This window comes from Schistocerca nitens, chromosome 7 (genome assembly GCF_023898315.1).
Source record: "Schistocerca nitens isolate TAMUIC-IGC-003100 chromosome 7, iqSchNite1.1, whole genome shotgun sequence".
NCBI classification, from domain to species: domain Eukaryota; kingdom Metazoa; phylum Arthropoda; class Insecta; order Orthoptera; family Acrididae; genus Schistocerca; species Schistocerca nitens.
Window position 1 is genome coordinate 386808700 of NC_064620.1, and position 22128 is coordinate 386830827.

The following is a 22128-nucleotide window of genomic DNA, read 5'->3' on the forward strand; positions in this document are numbered from 1 at the left end:
TAACATCGGGGTGAGGCTACAACCCTGTCTCACTCCCTTCCCAACCACTGCTTCCCTTTCATGCCCCTCAACTCTTATAAACGCCATTTGGTTTCTATACAAATTGTAAATAGCCTTTCGCTCCCTGTATTTTACCCCTGCCACCTTCAGAATTTGAAAGAGAGTATTCCAGTCAACATTGTCAAAAGCTTTCTCTAAGTCTACAAATGCTAGAAACGTAGGTTTGCCTTTCCTTAATCTAGCTTCTACGATAAGTCGTAGGGTCAGTATTGCCTCACATGTTCCAATATTTCTACGGAATCCAAACTTATCTTCCCCTAGGTCGGCTTCTACTAGTTTTTCCATTCGTCTGTAAAGAATTCGTGTTAGTATTTTGCAGCCGTGACTTATTATACTGATAGTTCGGTAATTTTCACATCTGTCAACACCTGCTTTCTTTGGGATTGGAATTATTATATTCTTCTTGAAGTCTGAGGGTATTTCGCCTGTCTCATATATCTTGCTCACGAGATGGTAGAGTTTTGTCAGGACTGGTTCTCCCAAGGCCGTCAGTAGTTCTAATGGAATGTTGTCTACTCCCGGGGCCTTGTTTCGACTCAGGTCTTTCAGTGTTCTGTCAGACTCTCCACGCAGTATCGTATCTCCCATTTCATCTTCATCTACATCCTCTTCCATTTCAATAATATTGTCCTCAAGTACATCGCCCTTGTATAGACTCTCTATATACTCCTTCCACCTTTCTGCCTTCACTTCTTTGCTTAGAACTGGGTTTCCATCTGAACTCTTAATATTCATACAAGTGGTTCTCCTTTCTTCAAAGGTCTCTTTAATTTTCCTGTAGGCTGTATCTATCTTACCGCTAGTGAGATAAGCCTCTACATCCTTACATTTGTCCTCTAGCCATCCCTGCTTACCCATTTTGCACTTCCTGTCGATCTCATTTTTGACACGTTTGTATTCCTTTTTGCCTGCTTCATTTACTGCATTTTTATATTTTATCCTTTCATCAATTAAATTCAATATTTCTTCTGTTACCCAAGGATTTCTATTAGCCCTCGTCTTTTTACCTACTTGATCCTCTGCTGCCTTCACTACTTCATCCCTCAAAGCTACCCATTCTTCTTCTACTGTATTTCTTTCCCCCATTCCTGCCATTTGTTCCCTTACGCTCTCCCTGAAACTCTGTACAACCTCTGGTTTAGTCAGTTTATCCAGGTCCCATCTCCTTAAATTCCCACCTTTTTGCAGTTTCTTCAGTTTTAATTTACAGTTCATAACCAATGGATTGTGGTCAGAGTCCACATCAGCCCCAGGAAATGTCTTACAGTTTAAAACCTGGTTCCTAAATCTCTGTCTTACCATTATATAATCCATCTGAAATCTGTCAGTATCTCCAGGCTTCTTCCATGTATACAACCTGCTTTTATGCTTCTTGAAGCAAGTGTTAGCTATCATTAAGTTGTGCTCTGTGCAAAATTCTACCAGGCGGCTTCCTCTTTCATTTCTTAGTCCCAATCCATATTCCCCTACTACGTTTCCCTCTCTCCCTTTTCCTACTACCGAATTCCAGTCACCCATAACTATTAAATTTTCATCTCCCTTCACTACCTGAATAATTTCTTTTATTTCGTCATACATTTCTTCAATTTCTTCGTCATCTGCAGAGCTAGTTGGCATATAAACTTGTACTACTGTAGTAGGCGTGGGCTTCGTGTCTATCTTGGCCACAATAATCCGTTCACTATGCTGTTTGTAGTAGCTTACCCGCATTCCTATTTTTTAATTCATTATTAAACCTACTCCTGCATTACCCCTATTTGGCTTTGTATTTATAACCCTGTATTCGCCTGACCAGAAGTCTTGTTTCTCCTGCCACTGAACTTCACTAATTCCCACTATATCTAACTTTAACCTATCCATTTCCCTTTTTAAATTTTCTAACCTACCTGCCCGATTAAGGGATCTGACATTCCACGCTCCGATCCGTAGAACGCCAGTTTTCTTTCTCCTAATAACGACGTCCTCCTGAGTAGTCCCCGCCCGGAGATCCAAATGGGGGACTATTTTACCTCCGGAATATTTTACCCAAGAGGACGCCATCATCATTAACCATACAGTAAAGCTGCATGCCCTCGGGAAAAATTACGGCTGTAGTTTCCCCTTGCTTTCAGCCGTTCGCAGTACCAGCACAGCAAGGCCGTTTTGGTTAGTGTTACAAGGCCAGATCAGTCAATCATCCAGACTGTTGCCCCTGCAACTACTGAAAAGGCTGCTGCCCCTCTTCAGGAACCAAGCGTTTGTCTGGCCTCTCAACAGATAGATACCCCTCCGTTGTGGTTGCACCTACGGTACAGCTATCTGTATCGCTGAGGCACGCAAGCCTCCCCACCAGCAGCAAGGTCCATGGTTCATGGGGGGGGGAGGGGGGGGGGCTATTCTGTTAACGTGCGAAAAACATCCATAATACATTGATATGCATGTCTCAGTGTTATTCCTGTGCTCTATTTCCATCATGAGAGAAAGGGTGGTTATTTGAAGTAGAGTGGCAAGCGGAATGTTATGTCTCCATGAATTTTGTGGACAACTGCGTACAGTGTATTATGTGATAGCTTTTAAGACATAGTTTACTCTGTAAGAGAATGCGTGTGTAAGCACTTGGCTGTGGACAGACAGGCGAATTACTTTGGAATTTTAATAGTGGCAACTATTTATTTACAGCTCGTACAAAATAGATACGTGTTTCAAAGCTTTACTGACAGACAGCGAAACAGAAGCGTTTGACTCAATTCCCGTAAAATCAGGAAACGTTCTATTATTTTACAGATAAGACTAGAGTAGAGGATCGGAACCAAAAGTTGAGTGGCACATGATGCAGTAGGTGAACAGTTCGAAATGATTTTAACATAATCAGGTAACGTATTTGCGACTAAAGACTACAACTACATTCAATGTTAACTCTAGCTTTCAAAGAGAAGGATCCCTGCTGCCTAGAAAAGAATTATAATTGTAGATGTAGGATACATCAAAACAACTTATTAAAACTGAAGAAAGAATATCAGATCAGATTATATCTCCCAACATGTGTAGAGAAAGGACTGCCAAAATCTACATTCAATCCACATAAATAAAATACAATGTTTACGTAAAATGACAACCGAAGGCAAGATTTCAGTCTGAAGAAAGCTTTAATATTCTGAGACTATTGTCATTTTTCGCTAAAAACGGTACAAGGAGAGATTTAGTAGCAGCTCGGTTGTTGCTTTCTTAAAGATATTGCCTTCATGCTGTTCTTCGTAGCGGTAAATTGTTTTCACTGATACGCATTGCCTCCCAAAATTGATTACTTCACGTCTCTCCTTGTGTCGTAAAACGCACACGCGCTTTCGTATGTTCACTGCGCGCTGATCTGTGTTGTTTCCGCTGTGTTGAGTGTATTCTTTTCCTGTCTGTTCACGCTGTTGTTACCAGTTCTGCCAGCACGCTCCTGGCCATCACGTAAGTGTGTCTCAAATGCATGGTGTTTACCTGTTTCGTTTCTTTGTTTGCTGCATGCAAGCATGTTGCTTATAGCTGAAAGCAGAAAAATAAATGTTCGTAGTTCTGCGATTTTAAAGTGTTTTATGGCTCAGAGTGTTGCACGGCTTAATGTCACAAGAAGGTAAAAAATTTCAAAGATACTTTGTGTATATATATAAATGGTAATTAATACTTAATCAGTCTCCTTTTGTCTTTAGCTTTGATAAGACTTAATTTACTTAATTTTTATTTCTTTATAATTCATTAATATAGTTTGATGAAATAAGCCATGTTTGTGCAGAGACTGTTGTCTCACAAAACGTTTTATTTGACCCTGGTAGCGAATTTCGATCCAAACTTCATTATTCAGTTGCCCGGTAGCCTTATCAAAGACACGTTAGAGACCGTGGATGGCTTTGTGTGGACAGTGATTATCTAGCGGAGATGGAAGAGCGTGCAGCAGAAGAAGGCAACTCGTAACTGCAAGAAACCTTGTATTGCTTTTTCTTTACGTCAGTCAGTATCCCATGAAGGTGGATGATCCCTGGTGAGCGCAGCAAATGCACCGACGTGGCATCTCCCGTTGGATTGATCTCCCGTCGCGCCTTGACAGTGGTAGTGCAGACCATCAGCCGCCACTGCTACTCCTGTGTCAAGGTATAACATCAGTCTTCTGACTGGTTTGATGCGGCCCGCCACGAATTCCTCTCCTGCGCTAACCTCTTCATCTCAGAGTATCGCTTGCAACCTACGTCCTCAATTATTTGCTGCATGTATTCCATTCTCTACAGTTTTTGCTCTCTAAAGGTCCTTCTAGTACCATGGAAATCATTCCCTCATGTCTTAACAGATGCCCTATCATCCTGTACCTTCTGCTTATCACTGTTTTCCACATGTTCCATTCCTCTCCGATTCTGCGCAGAACCTCCTCATTTGTTACCTTATCAGTCCACCTAATTTCCAACATTCGTCTGTACCAACACATCTTAAATGCTTCGATTCTCTTCTGTTCCGGTTTTCCCACAGTCCATGTTTCACTACCATACAATGCTACAATCCAACGTACAGTCTCAGACATTTCTTTCTCAAATTAAGGCCGATATTTGATATTAGTAGACTTCTCTTGGCCAGGAATGCCCTTTTTGCCATTGCTGGTCTGCTTTTGACGTCCTCCTTGCTCCGTCCGAAATTGGTTATTTTATTGCCTAGGTAGGAGAATTCCTTAACTTCATATACTTCCCTTAACCAGAGGTTGAAAATACCGCTTCAGTTGTAAATTGTTTTATTATCATGACCCGTTTCGGGCCCTCGTAAGCCTATTCTCAGGTGTCGCAACTGTGCTGTCGCTCCCAGGCACGGGGTTAGGTAGAAAACCGCGCCCAGTACACGTCCACCGCGGCGATCGGGGACCACAGCACAGTTGCGACACTTGAGGATAGGCTTATAAGAGCCCGAAACCGGTCGTGATAATAAAACAAATTTACAAATGAAGCGGTATTTTCAACCTCTAGTATAATGCTCAGTTGCGGATGTTCGTCCAACAGGATTGTTTGTACTCCCCTTAACTTCATCTATTTGTGTTACCGGTCTGTATCTGGACACCCCCGCATGGCTGCTGTCACCGAGAATACGACAGACTGCATCTGGTCCCTATGGCACAAGGGGAAGGAGTCCTCAGTTTGAACCTCTGCAGATGCGAAGATGGCTTCGCCCATGCATCGTAGACTCTGAGGTCAGCAGTGTGCTGAGCTGCCGAAGTGCCTGGCTGGTCAGTCAACTGTCGAAGGATAGAGGTTCGTGATGGTGGTGGCCGCGCCATTGGTACAGCATTGTCTGTCACAGGCATAGTACAGCCCAACTATTCAACGACGACTGACTATCCTTGAGGGCGGGTGGGGGAGGGGGGGGGTGAGTTAAGGGCAGCCTCCAGGGCTGATTACGCGGGAAGCATTGCGCTTCTATGTCATGTGGTAACGTCTCGAACAGGGGCCAGTGTCTTTGGCCCAGTCGTTGTTTGCAGATTATGTTGTTATTTACCGCCTTGTAAAGTCATCAGGTGTCCAAAACAAATTGCAAAATTATTTATATAAGACATCTGCATGGTGCGAAAAGTGGCAATTGACCGTGAATAAACAAAAGTGTGAAGTTATTCACATGAGTACTAACAGAAATCCGCTAAATTTCGATTACGCGATAAGTAACACAAACCTGCAAGCTGTAAATTCAACTAAATACTTAGGGATTATAATAACAAATAACCTAAATTGGAACGATCACATAGACAATTTTGTGGGTAGAGCAAACCAAAGACTGCGATTCATTGGCAGAACACTTAGAAAGTGCAACAGGTCTACTGAAGAGACTGCTTACACCACGCTTGTCCGCCCTATTCTAGAGTATTGCTGTGTGGTGTGGGATCCGCATCAGATGTGACTGACGGATGACATCGAAAAACTTCAAAGAAGGGCGGATCGTTTTTTATTATCGCGAAATATGGGAGATAGTGAAACAGACATGATACGTGAATTAGAGTGGCAGTCATTAAAACAAAGGCGTTTTTCGTTGCCATAGGATCTTCGCATGAAATTCCAATCACCAGTTTTCTCCTCCAATTGCGAAAACTTTCTGTTGGCTCCCACCTGCTTAGGGAGAAATGATCATGGCGATAAAATAAGAGAAATCAAGGCTCGCACAGAAAAATTTAAGTGCTCGTTTTTCCGGCGTGCCATTCGAGAGTGGAACGGTAGAGAGAGACAGCTTGAAGGTGGTTCATTGTACCCTCTGCCAGGCACTTTATTGTGAATAGCAGAGTAATCACGTAGATGAAGGTGTAGATTAGACTGAGCAATTATTTGTGCACATGTTTGAACTTTAAACGACATGATGGCCTTTTTTGTTCTGGATATGTATTGAAACCAAGCACCTATAGCTACTGTAGCTAAGCAAAGATTTCGTGACTGACCTAGAATCGATCATAGCAACGTTCGTCATTGTTTACTAGGCATAAAGAGTCGAGAAATATCGAAGTTTTCACCAGTACCATTTAACAAATGTTGAACTAGAAAATTTTTGTACTCTGCGTGGAGTCCTGTCAATACCCTTATCTCCCTGTTAACTACCCACGAAGAACATTTAATATAATGTGAAGTGATAAAGTTTGCATATGTTTAAAACGAAGTGCCTTGATGTAAAGTTTTGTGACGGGGTCTCGAACCCAGCGCGTAATCAGATTGTTAACTAAGTAAGATCAGATGTTAGATATCGAATTTTGTCACCAACAGGGAGATATTTGAATCTCAAATGACAATACAATATTTTAATTACTGGGAATCGAACCGGGCACTTATCGCTGTTGTTTTCTATCCACGAATTGTTTGCTCACTAGTAGTAAGACGTGTGCATGTTTGACTAGAGACAAGGACACCTAAGGTTATTGTTGACAACATATGAAGAGACATTAAAAATGAAAAATTGTTTATCATTAGTAGTTCGGTTTGCATATGTTAGGCCTTGAAATGGAACCATAGATATTTTTGTGCTGGACCAGGATTCGAACCCACATACGTGCGTTTCGTGGAGACCTAGAAGAGTTTGCAATCTTGGAGAAAACAACTATATCATTCCATGTCGGTCAGATACCACGAAAGAGAAGATCCGAATTCGAATCACAGTCCGCCACCAATTTTTTCAAGTCTCAAGTTCAAATAAAATAAGATCCCTAGCTCAATACATAAAATAAAGTTTCTAGTGTAAGGAAGCCCACTGGCCACAAAGTTTCGGTTTGCTGCGAATTCCGCCTCTGCTACGGCCCAACGTAAACCGGCTCTGTGCCATTTGGTAGCGAAGACGTGTATTGTATGATTCTGAACTACGGCGCAGCCTGACGTTCTTTACTTGGCATTACTAGAGGTGAAGGAGGTCTGCTCGTGTGTTTAAAATACATATCAAGTGGGAATCGAATCCACACCTCAGACATAAGAAAGTAGGACCAATCCAGTAGCCACACTTATTCATTTTGTATTTTTTATAATTAGTTTTTGTTATTTTTTGTATAGTATATAAAAGTAGAAAGACATCAAAATCACATAATGGTCTAAATCGCAAACTAAGCCTTATGTCTAGAAAAAAAAAAATCCAATTTTATTGTAAGGATTATGTACGCTCATGTGTCTATGTACTTCATCTATGCACATTATACAAAAGAACTTGAGCGATACTGAGGCAAAACACAAAACAAAACGAGCAAGGATTCTAGGAGAGGACAAGTTGGAGCAAAACAGATGGAAGGAAAACACCTATCACCCGGAAATTGAAATTAACCAACACCTTGCCGATGCAAAACAAGATTCAACGTATCGGCGAATAAGTATCGATATCGAGGAAGTACCAAGCATATCCAATAAGCTGTAATCATGTACTCCCTGAAGGCCACGTGATCCCCCCCCCCCCCCCCGCCTTTTACGATATAATGAAGTGTCCCGGCAACCACATTACTATATGAGTTTTCGGCCGTGGAAATAAGGAAGAATTTGGGCGCAATATGACGTCCGTAGTCTCAGACCGAGGAAGGAAGGCCTATTGTGTCCTAATCCAAGAGCAGTTTGCCACATGACCTCCACAAGTAAAACGATGTATCGTATCTGTAGACGTACAACGACTACATAAATCCGTGTCGCTAAGCCCAATATGGAAAAGTCGCTCGTTTGTCATACTCAAGTTATTTACTGCCGTATACCAAGAGAACGCAACGCGCATCGCCAGACTCGGAAGACTGATATTGGACAAAACTGCCGTCCAGCTTGTTTGCGGCGATCCTCTTTCAGCGAGATTCAGGCAAGGCAAGGAACTCCTTCCCAACAAGTCTTTAGGAATTTCATGGAGAGGACGGGTCTCCATAAAATGTCAGCCCCTAAATAGCTCATCGCATAGATAGAAGTCGCGAATGTGTTTTAACTTGTAATTGATGCTACCACCATCAATAGGGGGGTGGGGGAGTCAAGAGTAGCAGGACGCACATAGAGAAATAAATGGACGTGAAAGCGTGAGTGTCTTGAGTTATCGTCAGAACAGTACGTCGCACATACAGCATTTCCATCTTCCTTCGTAGAGGTCCAACCCCCGCAGAGGAACTAGGCTTCGGCATCACCTCATACCGTAAGCGAAAGACATATCGTTTGCGTAAGAAACGACCATACAATTGCTGTAGTTTCTTCGCCATCATCGAGGGAAACGGATAAGCTTGGGATACGTAATAAGCTTTGCACAAGACATATGTATCCAGTATTCGGACTTTGTGGAGCAGAGTAAGCGAACACCTTCCATGTTCAAGAATGGCTCCCTGAATTTTTTCCGTAAAAGACTTCCAGTAGAGTGTCTCCTTTTTGACTGGACAACGATCAATAATGATACCGAGAGACATATGCTGATCCACTGCAGTAGCCCATGGAAAAACCGTGTCATCAAAACCTCTCAAAGTAAGAAACCTGAATTTACCTTCATTAAGTAGTACACTAGAAATCCGACAATAATCATCGATCACAGCCTTCGGTCAAGGTATTTCCGCAGGACTGCGGAGTAGAACCATTACGTCATTCGCACATGCACGAACAGCTCTCTGCGGAAAGCGTACAAACTTTCAGCCGAGATGCCCGCATCCGAAGTAGGGGTTCCAGAGACAACACAAACAAAATCATTGATAGCTGGCTTCCTTGTGGCACTCCCCGACGGATATTTATCGGGTTCGTCCGTTGACCATTAACAACCACCGAAGCTGAAATACCCGCAAACAGATTTGAGAGCACTCACCGTGTGTCACCAGTAAAGCCAACAGTTTCCAGAATGCTAAGGAAAAATTCGTGATTGACACGGTCAAATGCCTTATCAATGTCTAGAAAAGCAAGGGCACAAGGGACGGACGTTACAGCACCAATCGAAACCACGTCACGACACTCGACTATAAGTTTAAGATCAGGTAAGCAACTTTGATGTTTTGCGACAATCGTCTCCAAAAAAAATGGTTCAAATGGCTCTGAGCACTATGGGACTCAACTGCTGTGGTCGTAAGTCCCCTAGAACTTAGAACTACTTAAACCTAACTAACCTAAGGACATCACACACATCCATGCCCGAGGCAGGATTCGAACCTGCGACCGTAGCAGTCGCACGGTTCCGGACTGCGCGCCTAGAACCGCGAGACCACCGCGGCCGGCCAATCGTCTCCATCAAAGCCGAAATCCTGCTATTAACTGTCCTCTCCATAGTCTTATCATCAAAGTTTAACAAAGTAATTGGGTGAAAGTTATCAGAGGCAACCGGTCCAGGGCTTTTGGATCAAAACAATTTCCCCACTTTGAACGAGGTCGGCGCTATGCTCCCCTGTAACTCTTCATTCAAACAGGACGCAAAATAACACCCCCAAGAGGCCGAAAACGCACGTAAAATTCGTTGAGAAGTACTTCCAACCCGGGGACTTTTGAGAAGGCAATCTCACAATAATTTTATAAACTGAAAGGCAGCTAAGAGCGTTTTATTGTGTTCGGGTGTAATTGTCATTTCCAAGATGCTGAGTAGTGGGACGTAAAATGTATCACTGGACGCATTGATGTCGTAGATGTCGACACAGTATTGGTGTAAGACACGCACTGTATCAACTTGCGCCATTTATCGTGAGAGAATGAATACTAGCGATCCGGCAATGGGTCTGATGCCGAAGCAAATGACTTAAGGAATTCTGTTCTTCCGTCACCAATGAACGTGTCGCACGTTCAAACATTCCATTTGTATCCTCTTCAAGGCAATAATTTCCTCTTTACACGCCTAACATCAGTTCGCAGAGGGGTGTGATCCGCAGTATCAAAAAGTTCACGCAGGATGGAATAGTAAAATTCGTAAGTTCTCCGAAATTCCCACGCGTCGACATCACGGAAAATTATCAGATCTTGCGTGAGCCTCGGTATTGCCAGTTGTGTCCACCAGTAAGGTTCAAAAATGGTTCAAATGGCTCTGAGCACTATGGGACTTAACATCTGTGGTCATCAGTCCCCTACAACTTAGAACTACTTAGACCTAACTAACCTAAGGACATCACACACACCCATGCCCGAGGCAGGATTCGAACCTGCGACCGTAGCGGCCGCGCGGTTCCAGACTGAAGCGCCTAGAACCGCACGGCCACAACGGCCGGCCCACCAGTCAGGGCTGGAAGAGTACTTCCCACACGGCTCGCATCACGTTATCGAGAGAGGTATCAGCTAAGTGAACATGGTGTGCGAAACAATTTGACCAGTTACCGCACAAAATTGAGAGTAGCAGTCACAGTGCAGTGATCTATAAAGGAAGCAGGAATGACTTCAACATTAAGAATGCTATCGCGCAGGCAGTCTGAAAAGTAAAACCTATCGCATCTACTACTAGGAGTCGCAGTAAAGTGAGTAAATTTAAGTAACGTCGGGTATTTGTATATCCAAACGTCTTTCAGGCGTAAGTAGCGGACCAATTCATGTAATTCACGACATAAATAAAAATTCGAAGATTGATCTGCAGGACGCAACACACAGTTTAAATCACCATCCAAAAGAATACCCCGAAAACTCTTACACAAATCTTTATAAAAACGCGAACGATCCTCAGTGCGACCAGTGCCAGACGGCTCATATAAAAGAACCAAGGTAAGATTAAAAAGTTGACGTCTATGCCCCTGCCAGAATCCAACATTTGCACCTCAGCAGTCGGAATGCATTCGCGAAAGAATAAGGCGGGCCCCATAGAATATTCGGGTGCTATATTAAAGATCGTAAGAAAACCAGGTAAGGATAAATGACTAAATAACACCTGTAAGAATGCTATGTCCGCACATGAATCATAAATGAATTGAGACAACGAAGCCAATCGCAGTTGTAATTCCACACGATTAACGTTTAAGGAAAGGAACGTACAGGCTTGGATCATTGACCACAGTTGCACAGTGACGTACGGAACGTACCGAGCAGAATTATGTAGACAGCTGAGCGTCAAGGTCAATTGCGGTGCGGAGTCCACAGATGAATCAGATATCGGGGGACCAGAACCCCCGTAATCAGAATGTTTTCTCTTAGATTTCTTACGTACCTCTGCACGGTCAGGTTGTGTTCGCTGTTTATGTCGGCTACGTGGCACGACGGTCTCTGCAGACGGAAGTGTGCGAGGAGCCAAAAGCATAGCATCCTGCCCCACACAACAAGGGACATGTATTGCAGTTCCAGTCACTAAAGCGGAAGCATTCTGTGGAACAACCGATGCAACAGGTGATACTTGGTCGCTAATTTTGTTCTCCTCTGTAGTTATTGTAGACAACAAATTCAGGAAACCGTCGGCGGCTGAAGACGAAGAAGCAGGAGGACATTGCCACGTCTCAGACTGTAACGGGGGACTCCGCTCCTTCTACACACGGCGGCAGCTCGGAAGGAGCCATTCACCGTACCACTGTAATAAAACTGGTGATGGTGAGGTAAATGTAACAACCGATCTTGGATCGTAGGAAATGACCGATTGCCAAATTGAGGACATAAAAAATCAAAGTCCACTACTATATAGCTATACGAAACTGCGTAAACGTTAACAAATGTAAACTCTTTATGTACACTACTGGCATTCAAAATTGCTACACCACGAAGATGACGTGCTACAGACACGAAATTTAACCGACAGGAAGAAGATGCAAATGATTAGCTTTTCAGAGCATTCACACAAGGTTGACGCCGGTGGCGACACCTACAACGTGCCGACATGTGGAAAGTTTCCAACCGATTTCTCATACACAAACAGCAGTTGACCGGCGTTGCCTGGTGACACGTTGTTGTGATGCCTCGTGTAAGGTGGAGAAATGCGTACCATCACGTTTCCGAATTTGATAAAGGTCGGATTGTAGCCTATCGCGATTGCGGTTTATAGTATCGCGACATTGCTGCTCGCATTGGTCGAGATCCAATGACTGTTAGCAGAATATGGAATCGATGGGCTCAGGAGGGTAATACGGAACGCCGTGTTGGATCCCAAAGGCCTCGTATCACTAGTAGTCGAGATGACAGGCATCTTATCCGCATGCTGTAACGGATCGTGCAGCCACGTCTCGATCCCTGAGTCAACAGATGGGGACGTTTGCAAGATAACAACCATCTGCACGAACAGTTCGACGACTTTTGCAGCAGCATAGACTATCAGCGGTTACCCTTGACGCTGCATCACAGACAGGAGCGCCTGCGATGGTGTACTCAACGACGAACCTGGGTGCACCAATGGCAAAACGTCATTGTTTCGGATGAATCCAGGTTCTGTTTACAGCATCATGATGGTCGCATCCGTGTTTGGCGACATCGCAGTGAACGCACATTGGAAGCGTGTATTCTTCATCGCCATACTGGCGTATCACCCGGCGTGATGGTATGGTATGGTATTGGTTACACGTCTCGATCACCTCTTGTTCGCATTGACGGCACTTTGAACAGTGGACGTTACATTTCAGATGTGTTATGACCCGTGGCTCTACCCTTCATTCGATCCCTGCGAGACCCTACATTTCAGCGGGATAATGCACGACCGCATTTTGCTGTTCCTGTACGGGCCTTTCTGGATACAGAAAATGTTCTCGACTGCTGCCCTGGCCAGCACATTTTCCAGATCTTTCATCAATTGAAAACGTCTGGTCAATGATGGCCGAGCAACTGGCTCGTCACAATACGCCAGTCACTACTCTTGATGAACTGTGGTATCGTGTTAAAGTTGCATGGGCAGCTGTACCTGTACACGCCATCCAAGCTCTGTTTGACTCAATGCCCAGGCGTATGAAGGCCGTTATTGCGGCCAGAGGTGGTTGTTCTGGCCACTAATTTCTCAGGATCTATGCACCAAAACTGTGTGAAAATGTAATCACATGTCAGTTCTAGTATAATATATTTGTCCAATAAATACCGGTTTATCATCTGCATTTCTTCTTGGTGTAGCAATTTTAATGGGCAGTAGTGTAATTACTATGACGGTTTTGGACTTTTGAAAAAGATACCAATGATAAACCATTTTTAGCACTTTGTTTTTGTGATGTAAATTTCAATGATGGTTTTACATGATTAGTTCGATATATGATACAGTTTTTTTTTTTTTTTTTGCTACGTTTTGTTATAGTTAAACCTTTATTCTAGTTCAGTATGAGCTGGGAGTGCGAATAGAGAGTACATGTTGTGTGTGTGTTGTATTAGCATGGTCGTTGATGTTAATCTGTATAGTGAAGTGAAATGACTGAAAATATGTCTAGTCAACAACAGAAAATGTACCAAATTCATATTATTTAAGAAAATGAAGCCGAGAATCCTCTAGACCAGCATAAAAAGTTGCATTCCAGAAAGTAATACGAGCCCACAGCTTCCAACAACGAAGAACAGTAACAGACGAGAATTATGAAAAGTATTTATTTTCAATTCTATCGTTGCTAATTCTCTCTGCTGTGTGTCACTATCTCAGCGTGCCAAGTGCTGTGAAATTGTGACCAGAGGCTCAAATTTGAACTGACTTCAAAATTCATGACAGGCTTTGGGTTATAAGATAGTAGGGCAGGTCAGACCACGGACGATGCGTACCGTGTCGTTGAGAGAAGCAGTGGACGGAGGAGTTTGCGGTAGAAGAACGCACCGCCAAATCGTCATCCTTATCATCGTAAGCACGACGCCGCTTTGTTCACCGTTGAACGTTCTATCCTGGGGCAATAGGACTCTGATCCTGTCGCAGAGGTAAGGGCGGAAATTCATTTACACAGTTATCAGATCTGTATTTTCGGTCATTATGATCCGAAGCAGAAGTAGGTCCGATTTCGGGACTGGAAGGAATAAGATCAGCAACTGTTAATTTGCGACGCTGCACTGACGGCTTTAATACAAATACCCTCCGCGGGCAATGAGACCGAACGTGCCCACTTTCATTTCACAGGAAGCAGGTTTCCTCTTGATCAGTACACATGACACGAACGCGGTAAACACTTTCCACACTCTTGTAAATGTGATGGAATATAGGGTTTGATATGCATTTCTATAGCACGAATTCCACTATAACACTGATCTGTGTTGAGTAGACCAACGTTCACGATGGACGTTTTTCACGTTACCATTAGGAGTCATTATGTCCTTTAGAAAGACGTCATCTAGGTCCGGCGGGAGGTTGAACACTCGAACATTGGTATAGTCAATTTCAGAGTCCGCGAGTGACGCCATATTAGCGAATTATCGCCTGCTTGAACGGACTTTGAGAATCATGTCGCGAAAGTAATCTTTCAACGTGAAGGGGATCCATAAATTTCAAGTAAAACACGTACTCGTCTGCGTCAAAATAAGAGGTGTGGACCTGATCAGAGTTCACATGAATTGTATCGACAAGCCAATCGTGGATTTCTAGAGACCCAGGCTGCACGTGTGGCGTTGCTCTACCAAAAGTGAAGTTCACAGTACCTTTTCATAGAATACACTCAGAAACCATGCTAGCCACAGCGCAGCGGCCGACGCCGTTGGAAGTGATCGAACACAAGCAAACAATAAGGCGGAGCGGAGACGTTATGACTTACTCGACAAACAGAACAGCACTAACGAGGATAACTTCACATAAGAGACGATGCAACAGGTAAGATAAACAAGAACCTTCGGGAACCTTCCCGTTCGGCTTTCTGAACGGAACTGACCATTGAAACCCACATTTGCTATAGATTCATGATTGTTGTAACGTATGATGCGTTTATCTTACAAATTAGACACACTGAAAAAATTCAGTTCTCTATTAACTGGTTAATAACCAGCAGGCTTCTGACATGTACGGAGCGCAGTAAGAATGATTGTTTAAATGCCTGTTATAACATATAAGGGGTTATAACATATTCCTAGAGTCATCATTTAAAGCCATTTCTTGAAACTTTGTTAGTAGACTGTCTCGGGACAGTTTACGTCTGTCGGTTAAGTTTCTTCAGCATATCTGTGACACTCTAACACATCTGCGACCATTCGTGCTGCCCTTCTCTGTATATGTTCGAGATCCTCTATCAGTCCCATTTGATACGTGTCCCACACACTTGAGCAGTATTCTAGAATGGGTCGCAGAAGTGATTTGTAAGCAATCTCCTTTGTAGACTAATTGCACTTCTCCAATATTCTAGCAATAAACAGAAGTCTCCCACATGCTTTGCCCACGACTAAACCTATGTGATTATTCCATTTCATACCCCTGCAAAGCGTTACACTTGGCCGATTCCAATTGTGACCCATTAATATTATAGTCGTAGGATGCAACTTTTTTTTTTCATTTTGTGAAGTACACAATTTCGCATTTCTGATCATGCCAGTCTTTGCACCATTTTGAAATTTTATCAATATCTGACTGAATATTTACGCAGTTTCTTTCAGACAGTACTTCATTATAGATAACTGCATCATCTGCAAATAGTCTGAGATTATTATTAATATTGCCTGCAATGTCATTAATATGCAACAAGAACAGCAAGGGTCCCAACACGCTTCATTGAGACACACACGAAATTACTTCCACATCTGACGGTTACTCTCCTTCGAAGATAAGATGTGCGTCCTCCCTACCAAAACGTCAATTTCATTTGATACCGTATTTGATCGTACTTTTGACAATAATCTTAGGGGTGATACTGAGTCAAACGCTTCACTGCCTTGATCCAAAGCTTTCAATATGTCATGTGAGAAAAGTGTGAGTTTGGTTTCACTTGATCGATCTTTACAGAATCCATGATGGTTAGCATGAAGAACATCATTCTGTTCGAGATACCTCATTATCTGAGCTCAGAATACGTTCTAGGATTCAGCAACAAATCGATGTCAAGCATAGTGGATGGCGGTTTCGTAGGTAACTTCTGCTAGCCTTCTTATACATGGGTGTGACCTCTGCTTTCTACCAATTCATGGACGCGTTTTTTTTGTTTTTTTTTGTTTTTTTTTTCCTGGGAACTGCGATAGCTTATAGTTAGAACCGCAAATTCAGTAGAGAATCTGACAGGGATTCCATCGGCTGCTGGAGATTTGTTTACTTTTAGCGATTTCAGCTGTTTCTCAACACCAGTGACACTAATACTTACACTACTGGCCAAACACGGATTCGACCATCTTGATGCTGTAAACAGAACATAGATTCATCCGAAAAAGTGACGTTTTGCCATTCGTCACCCAGGTTCGTCGTTGAGTACACCATCGCAGGCACTCCTGTGATGCAACGTCAAGGGTAACCGCAGCCATGGTCTCCGAGCTGATAGTCCATACTGCTGCAAACGTCGTCGAACTGTTCGTGCAGATGGTTGTTGTCTTGCAAACGTCTCCATCTGTTGACTCAGGGATCGAGACGTGGCTGCACGATCCGTTACAGTCTTGCGGATAAGATGCCTGTCATCTCGACTGCTAGTGATACGAGGCCGTTGGGATCCAACACGGCGTTCCGTATTACCCTCCTGAACCCACCGGTTCCATATTCTGCTGACAGTCACTGGATCTCGACCTCGCTACAATGTCGCGATACGATAAACCGCAATAGAGATAGGCTACAATCCGACCTCTATCAAAGTCGGAAACGTGATGGTACGCATTTCTCCTCCTTACACGAGGCATCACAACAACGTTTCACCAGGCAACGCCGGTCAACTGCTGTTTGTGTATGAGAAATCGGTTGGAAACTTTCCTCATGTCAGCACGTTGTAGGTGTCGCCACCGGCGCCAACCTTGTGTGAATGCTCAGAAAAGCTAATCATTTGCACATCACAGCATCTTCTTCCTGTCGGTTAAATTTCGCGTCTGTTGCGTGTCATCTTCGTGGTTTAGCGGTTTTAATGGCCAGTAGTGTATTTCACTCATATTTTCTGTCGTACGAGTATTAAATTGGGGCAATTCTCATGGGTTTTCCTTTGTAAAGGTACATTTTGAAACAGAGTTACGCATTTCAGCTTTTGCTTTGTTACCCTCCTCTGAGTTGATCGTAGCAAGGCCATCATTTCAGCACTCTACAATGATTTCCAGTTCGCGGAGAGAGCACTAAAGAATACGTTTTCGTCCATTTTATTTGCACACCAGCACGCATTCGAAAATAAATGGCGTAATTCTAGCGCAATTTCCGGCTCTCCTTCGAAAATAAATTATACAAATTTACTGCAATATTTACAGGGTACTGGAGCACATTAGCACACGATCACCAGCCGCCACTTACAATAATACAAGCATTATGAGTTTGTAAACATCTTAGAAGAGTGAACTAGAAAGTGATAACATTGGGATCACCAGCCAGCGAGGGATTCACATACGACTATACGAAATTACTGCACGAAACGTGTCATTTTTCCACAAGTTCCTTGTTTACCAACCACGTTTGCTTGATAAACTGCGTTATTCTCAAGCTTTTTATTGGTTTCTTGATGAGCATTTTGACGGTTTTCGCAACGTTTGCCTCATGAAGTGCCAAAAGAAACTGAGACATAGAATACTGGCTATTAAAATTGCTACATCACGAAGATGACGTGCTACGGACGCGAAATTTAACCGACAGGAAAAAGATGCTGTGATATGCAAATGATTAGCTTTTCAGAGCATTCACACAAGGCTGGCGCCGGTGGCGACACCTACAACGTGCTGAAATGAGGAAAGTTTCCCACCTATTTCTCATACACAAACAGCAGTTGACCGGCGCTGCCTGGTGAAACGTTCTTGCGATGCCTCTTGTAAGGAGGAGAAATGCGTACCATCACGTTTCCGACTTTGATAAAGGTCGGATTCTAGCTTATCGCTATTGCGGTTAATCGTATCGCGACATTGCAGCGAGGTCGAGATCCAATGACTGTTAGCAGAATATGGAATCGGTGGGTTCAGGAGGGTAATACGGAACGCCGTGTTGGATGCCAACGGCCTCGTATCACTAGCAGTCGAGATGACAGGCATCTTATCCGCATGGCTGTAACGGATCGTGCAGCCACGTCTCGATCCCTGAGTCAACAGATGGGGACGTTTCCAAGACAACAACCATCTACACGAACAGTTCTACGACGTTTGCAGCAGTATGGACTATCAGCTCGGAGACCGTGGCTGCAGTCACCCTTGACGCTGCATCACAGACAGGAGCGCCTGCGATGGTTTACTCAACGACGAACCTGGGTGCACCAATGGCAAAACGTCTTTTTTTCGGATGAATCCAGGTTCTATTTACAGCATCATGATGGTCGCATCCGTGTTTGGCGACATCGCGGTGAACGCACATTGGAAGCCTGTATTCGTCATAGCCACACTGGCGTATCACCCGGCGTGATGGTATGGGGTGCCATTGCTTACACGTCTCGGTCACCTCTTGTTCGCATTGACGGCACTTTGAACAGTGGACGTTACATTTCAGATGTGTTATGACCCGTGGCTCTACCCTTCATTCGATCCCTGCGAAACCCTACATTTCAGCAGTATAATGCACGACCGCATGTTCCAGTTCCTGTACGGGCCTTTCTGGATACAGAAAATGTTCGACTGCTGCCCTGGCCAGCAAATTCTCCAGATCTCTCACCAATTGAAAACGTCTGGTCAATGGTGGCCGAGCAACTGGCTCGTCACTATACGCCAGTCACTACTCTTGATGAACTGTGGTATCGTGTTGAAGCTGCATGGGCAGCTGTACCTGTACACGCCATCCAAGCTCTGTTTGACTCAATGCCCAGGCGTATGAAGGCCGTTATTGCGGCCAGAGGTGGTTGTTCTGGGCACTGATTTCTGAGGATCTATGCACCGAATTTGCGTGAAAATGTAATCACATATCAGTTCTAGTAAAATATATGTGTCCAATGAATACCGGTTTATCATCTGCATTTCTTCTTGGTGAAGCAATTTTAATGGCCAGTAGTCTAATTTGACGTGACAAGATAATCGGGAGTGTCTCCAGCACTAGGAAATTTGATCACCTCCATCTACATATGTTCCCCGCAAGCCTTCTACTATAAGCGAATGACGCGTGAGAAGAATTGCTGTCGGCAAACCTCCGTGTAAACTCCAATTTCTCTTATCTTCTCGTTTTGGCCATTTTATGCGATGTGTGTGAGAGAAAGTAATATGCTGTCCGACTATTCCCGGAATGAACTCTCTCGAAATGTCAGTATTAAATCTCTTCGTATTGCACAACACCTCTTTTGTAGCATCTGTCACCGGAATTTATTGAGCATCTCCGCATCGGTCTCACGACGATCAAACGATCCCGTGTCATGACGTGTCGCTCTTCGTCTACTCCTCTATTAATCCATCCCTATAAGGGTCCCAGACTCTACTCAAAACCGGTAGAACAATTGGTTTGTAATCTTCTTTCGTGGATGAATTAAATTTCCTTAAGATTCTTCCCGTGAATCCCAGTCTGGCATCTGTATTTCCTGTTGTTTGTTTCATGTGGTCATTCCACTTAAGCTCGTTTGGGATGTTTACTTCAGGTATTTTCGGAAGTTACTGTTTTCAGCAATTTGTAACTAACAATGTAATTGTACAGCAGTGGTTTTTTACTCACATGTATGCGCAATATGTTATATTTATTTATGTTCAGGGTCAATTGTCAGTACCTGAACAGCCACATGTATCTTCCGACGTTATCTGCTACTCATTTATAAAATATATCGTAAACAGTAAAGGACGAGTCATACTTTCTTGGGGTATTCCTGCAATTGGCTTTACATATGTTGATTTTGTTCCATTAAGGGCAATTTGTTGAGTTCTGTGTGCTAGAAGTCTTGAATCCAGTCAGAACAAATCGGACAGTATCACCGCTTCCCTAATGTGGAAACCATTTACTATAACGTCACTCAGTCCAGCGATATTTCGTCATTGAGGAAGAAAGCGTTTGCATTTGCCTTGTAGCGAAATTGAAGTAGATGGTTCATGTGAAATAGTATGGGTAGAGGTTATACCTGACAATCGGACTAAACTATTAATTGGATCGTTTTACCGACCCTCCGACTCAGAAGACATAGTTGCTGAATAGTGCAAAGAAAACTTGAGTCTCTTTTCAAGTAAGTACCCCGCTCATACAATTATAGTCGGTGGTGACTTCAATCTACCCTCGATATGCTGTAAAAATTACACGTTTAAGGGGCTCCCGAACGCCCTATACTTGCAATGTTAAAATAACGCTTATAATTACATCTTTCCTCACAAAGTATTTGAGGTAGGAAGTTGAACTTTTTACAGATTATTTACTGGAATATGGGCTACAACTTAACACAGGGATTTTACAAAATTTTAGTTCAGTTATTAAAGATGATTTTTTTCAATTGTAATGTAAATTCACAACATTTTTTTGCAATTTTTTATTTATATATTCAAAAATATACAGTTTTTTGGAAAAAGGCTGTGTTAAATTATGCAGAAGGTACTGTGTAACATTTACTGAAAGTTTGAAACAAATATGTTTGGAAGATCCTTAGAAAACATGTAATTAGTATGAGAAAATAAAAGTTTTGGGTATCGAGCGACAAAGATTGGATTAACTTTTTAGTGCATTCCAGGTCCAAAGGATGGATTATCTTCATCCTCTGCAAACTCCTCCTCCAGCTTCCTCTTGTTCCTCCTCCTGTTTACTCTTGCTTGTATTTCTAGACTCTTTACAGCCCTGTCTGCAGCCCGAAGGCGTTCCTTGTCTAAAGCAAGCATCGCTCGTACCATGTTAGAACCTATCTTCATTCCCATATTTCTAAATACCTTTGGCTTTACAACATTTCTCCTTTTCTTAAAAGCCTTCAGAGGATTTCTAATAGCTTTACTTTTACTCATTATTATACTTCAACAAAACAGAGACTCAAGAAACAGAATTAATTACGAATATTTTCGAGATAACGACAGAGTAAATAAACATGAAACAATCGACAATCACACCTGCGATATATATTGAACCATCACAGGTTAGGCACAACACATAATTTATCTCACATCACTAAAATGTACCTGATGAACACGGACGTTAATAATAACACCATTTTACAGCAGTTTAACAGCGCCACAGTGGGTCACGCCCATGTAGAACACATTTCAAAAAAAATTTAAAAATAGTTGTAGTCTTCGGAATTGAATAAATTATATATCTATTAAAAGGTAATAGTCTGCAGATTCAGAAAACGCAAAAAAGTAAAAATTGAACTTTTCATGATTTTGAGCCTTTCCGGAGCCCCTTAAAGCCGGCGGCAGGCATAAAACATCATACGAAATTGTACTGAATGCTTTCTCAGAAAATTATTTTGAACAATTAGTTCATGAGCCCACTCCAAGCGTAAATGGTTGCGAAAGCATACTTGACCTTTTAGCAGCAAATAATCCTGTACAAATAGTGAGTGTTGTGGCGAATACAGGGATTAGCGGCCACAAGGCAGTTGCTGCTAGGCTTAATACCGTAACATCTACAACCATCAAAGAGAAACGCAAAGTATATCTATTTAAAAAAGCTGAGAAAAATGCTCTTAACGCCTTTTTAAGAGACAGTCTTCACTCCTTCCGATCTGATAATGTAAGTGTAGAAAAGTTGTGGAATGTTTTCAGAGAGATAGTATCAACAGCAATTGAGAGATATATACCACATAAATTAATAAGTGAT

At 42.9% G+C, this 22128-nt stretch overlaps 1 protein-coding gene across 1 annotated transcript in view; it reads left to right on the forward strand.

The window, feature by feature from the left end:
- Positions 1-22128, forward strand: part of LOC126194994 (protein unc-80 homolog) — a 1036886-nt gene that overhangs the window by 213705 nt on the left and 801053 nt on the right. Inside the window, exon 4 of the mRNA XM_049933411.1 lies at positions 3469-3495. Within this exon, the coding sequence (XP_049789368.1) occupies positions 3469-3495 (27 nt within the window). The remainder of the gene's footprint in view (positions 1-3468; positions 3496-22128) is intronic.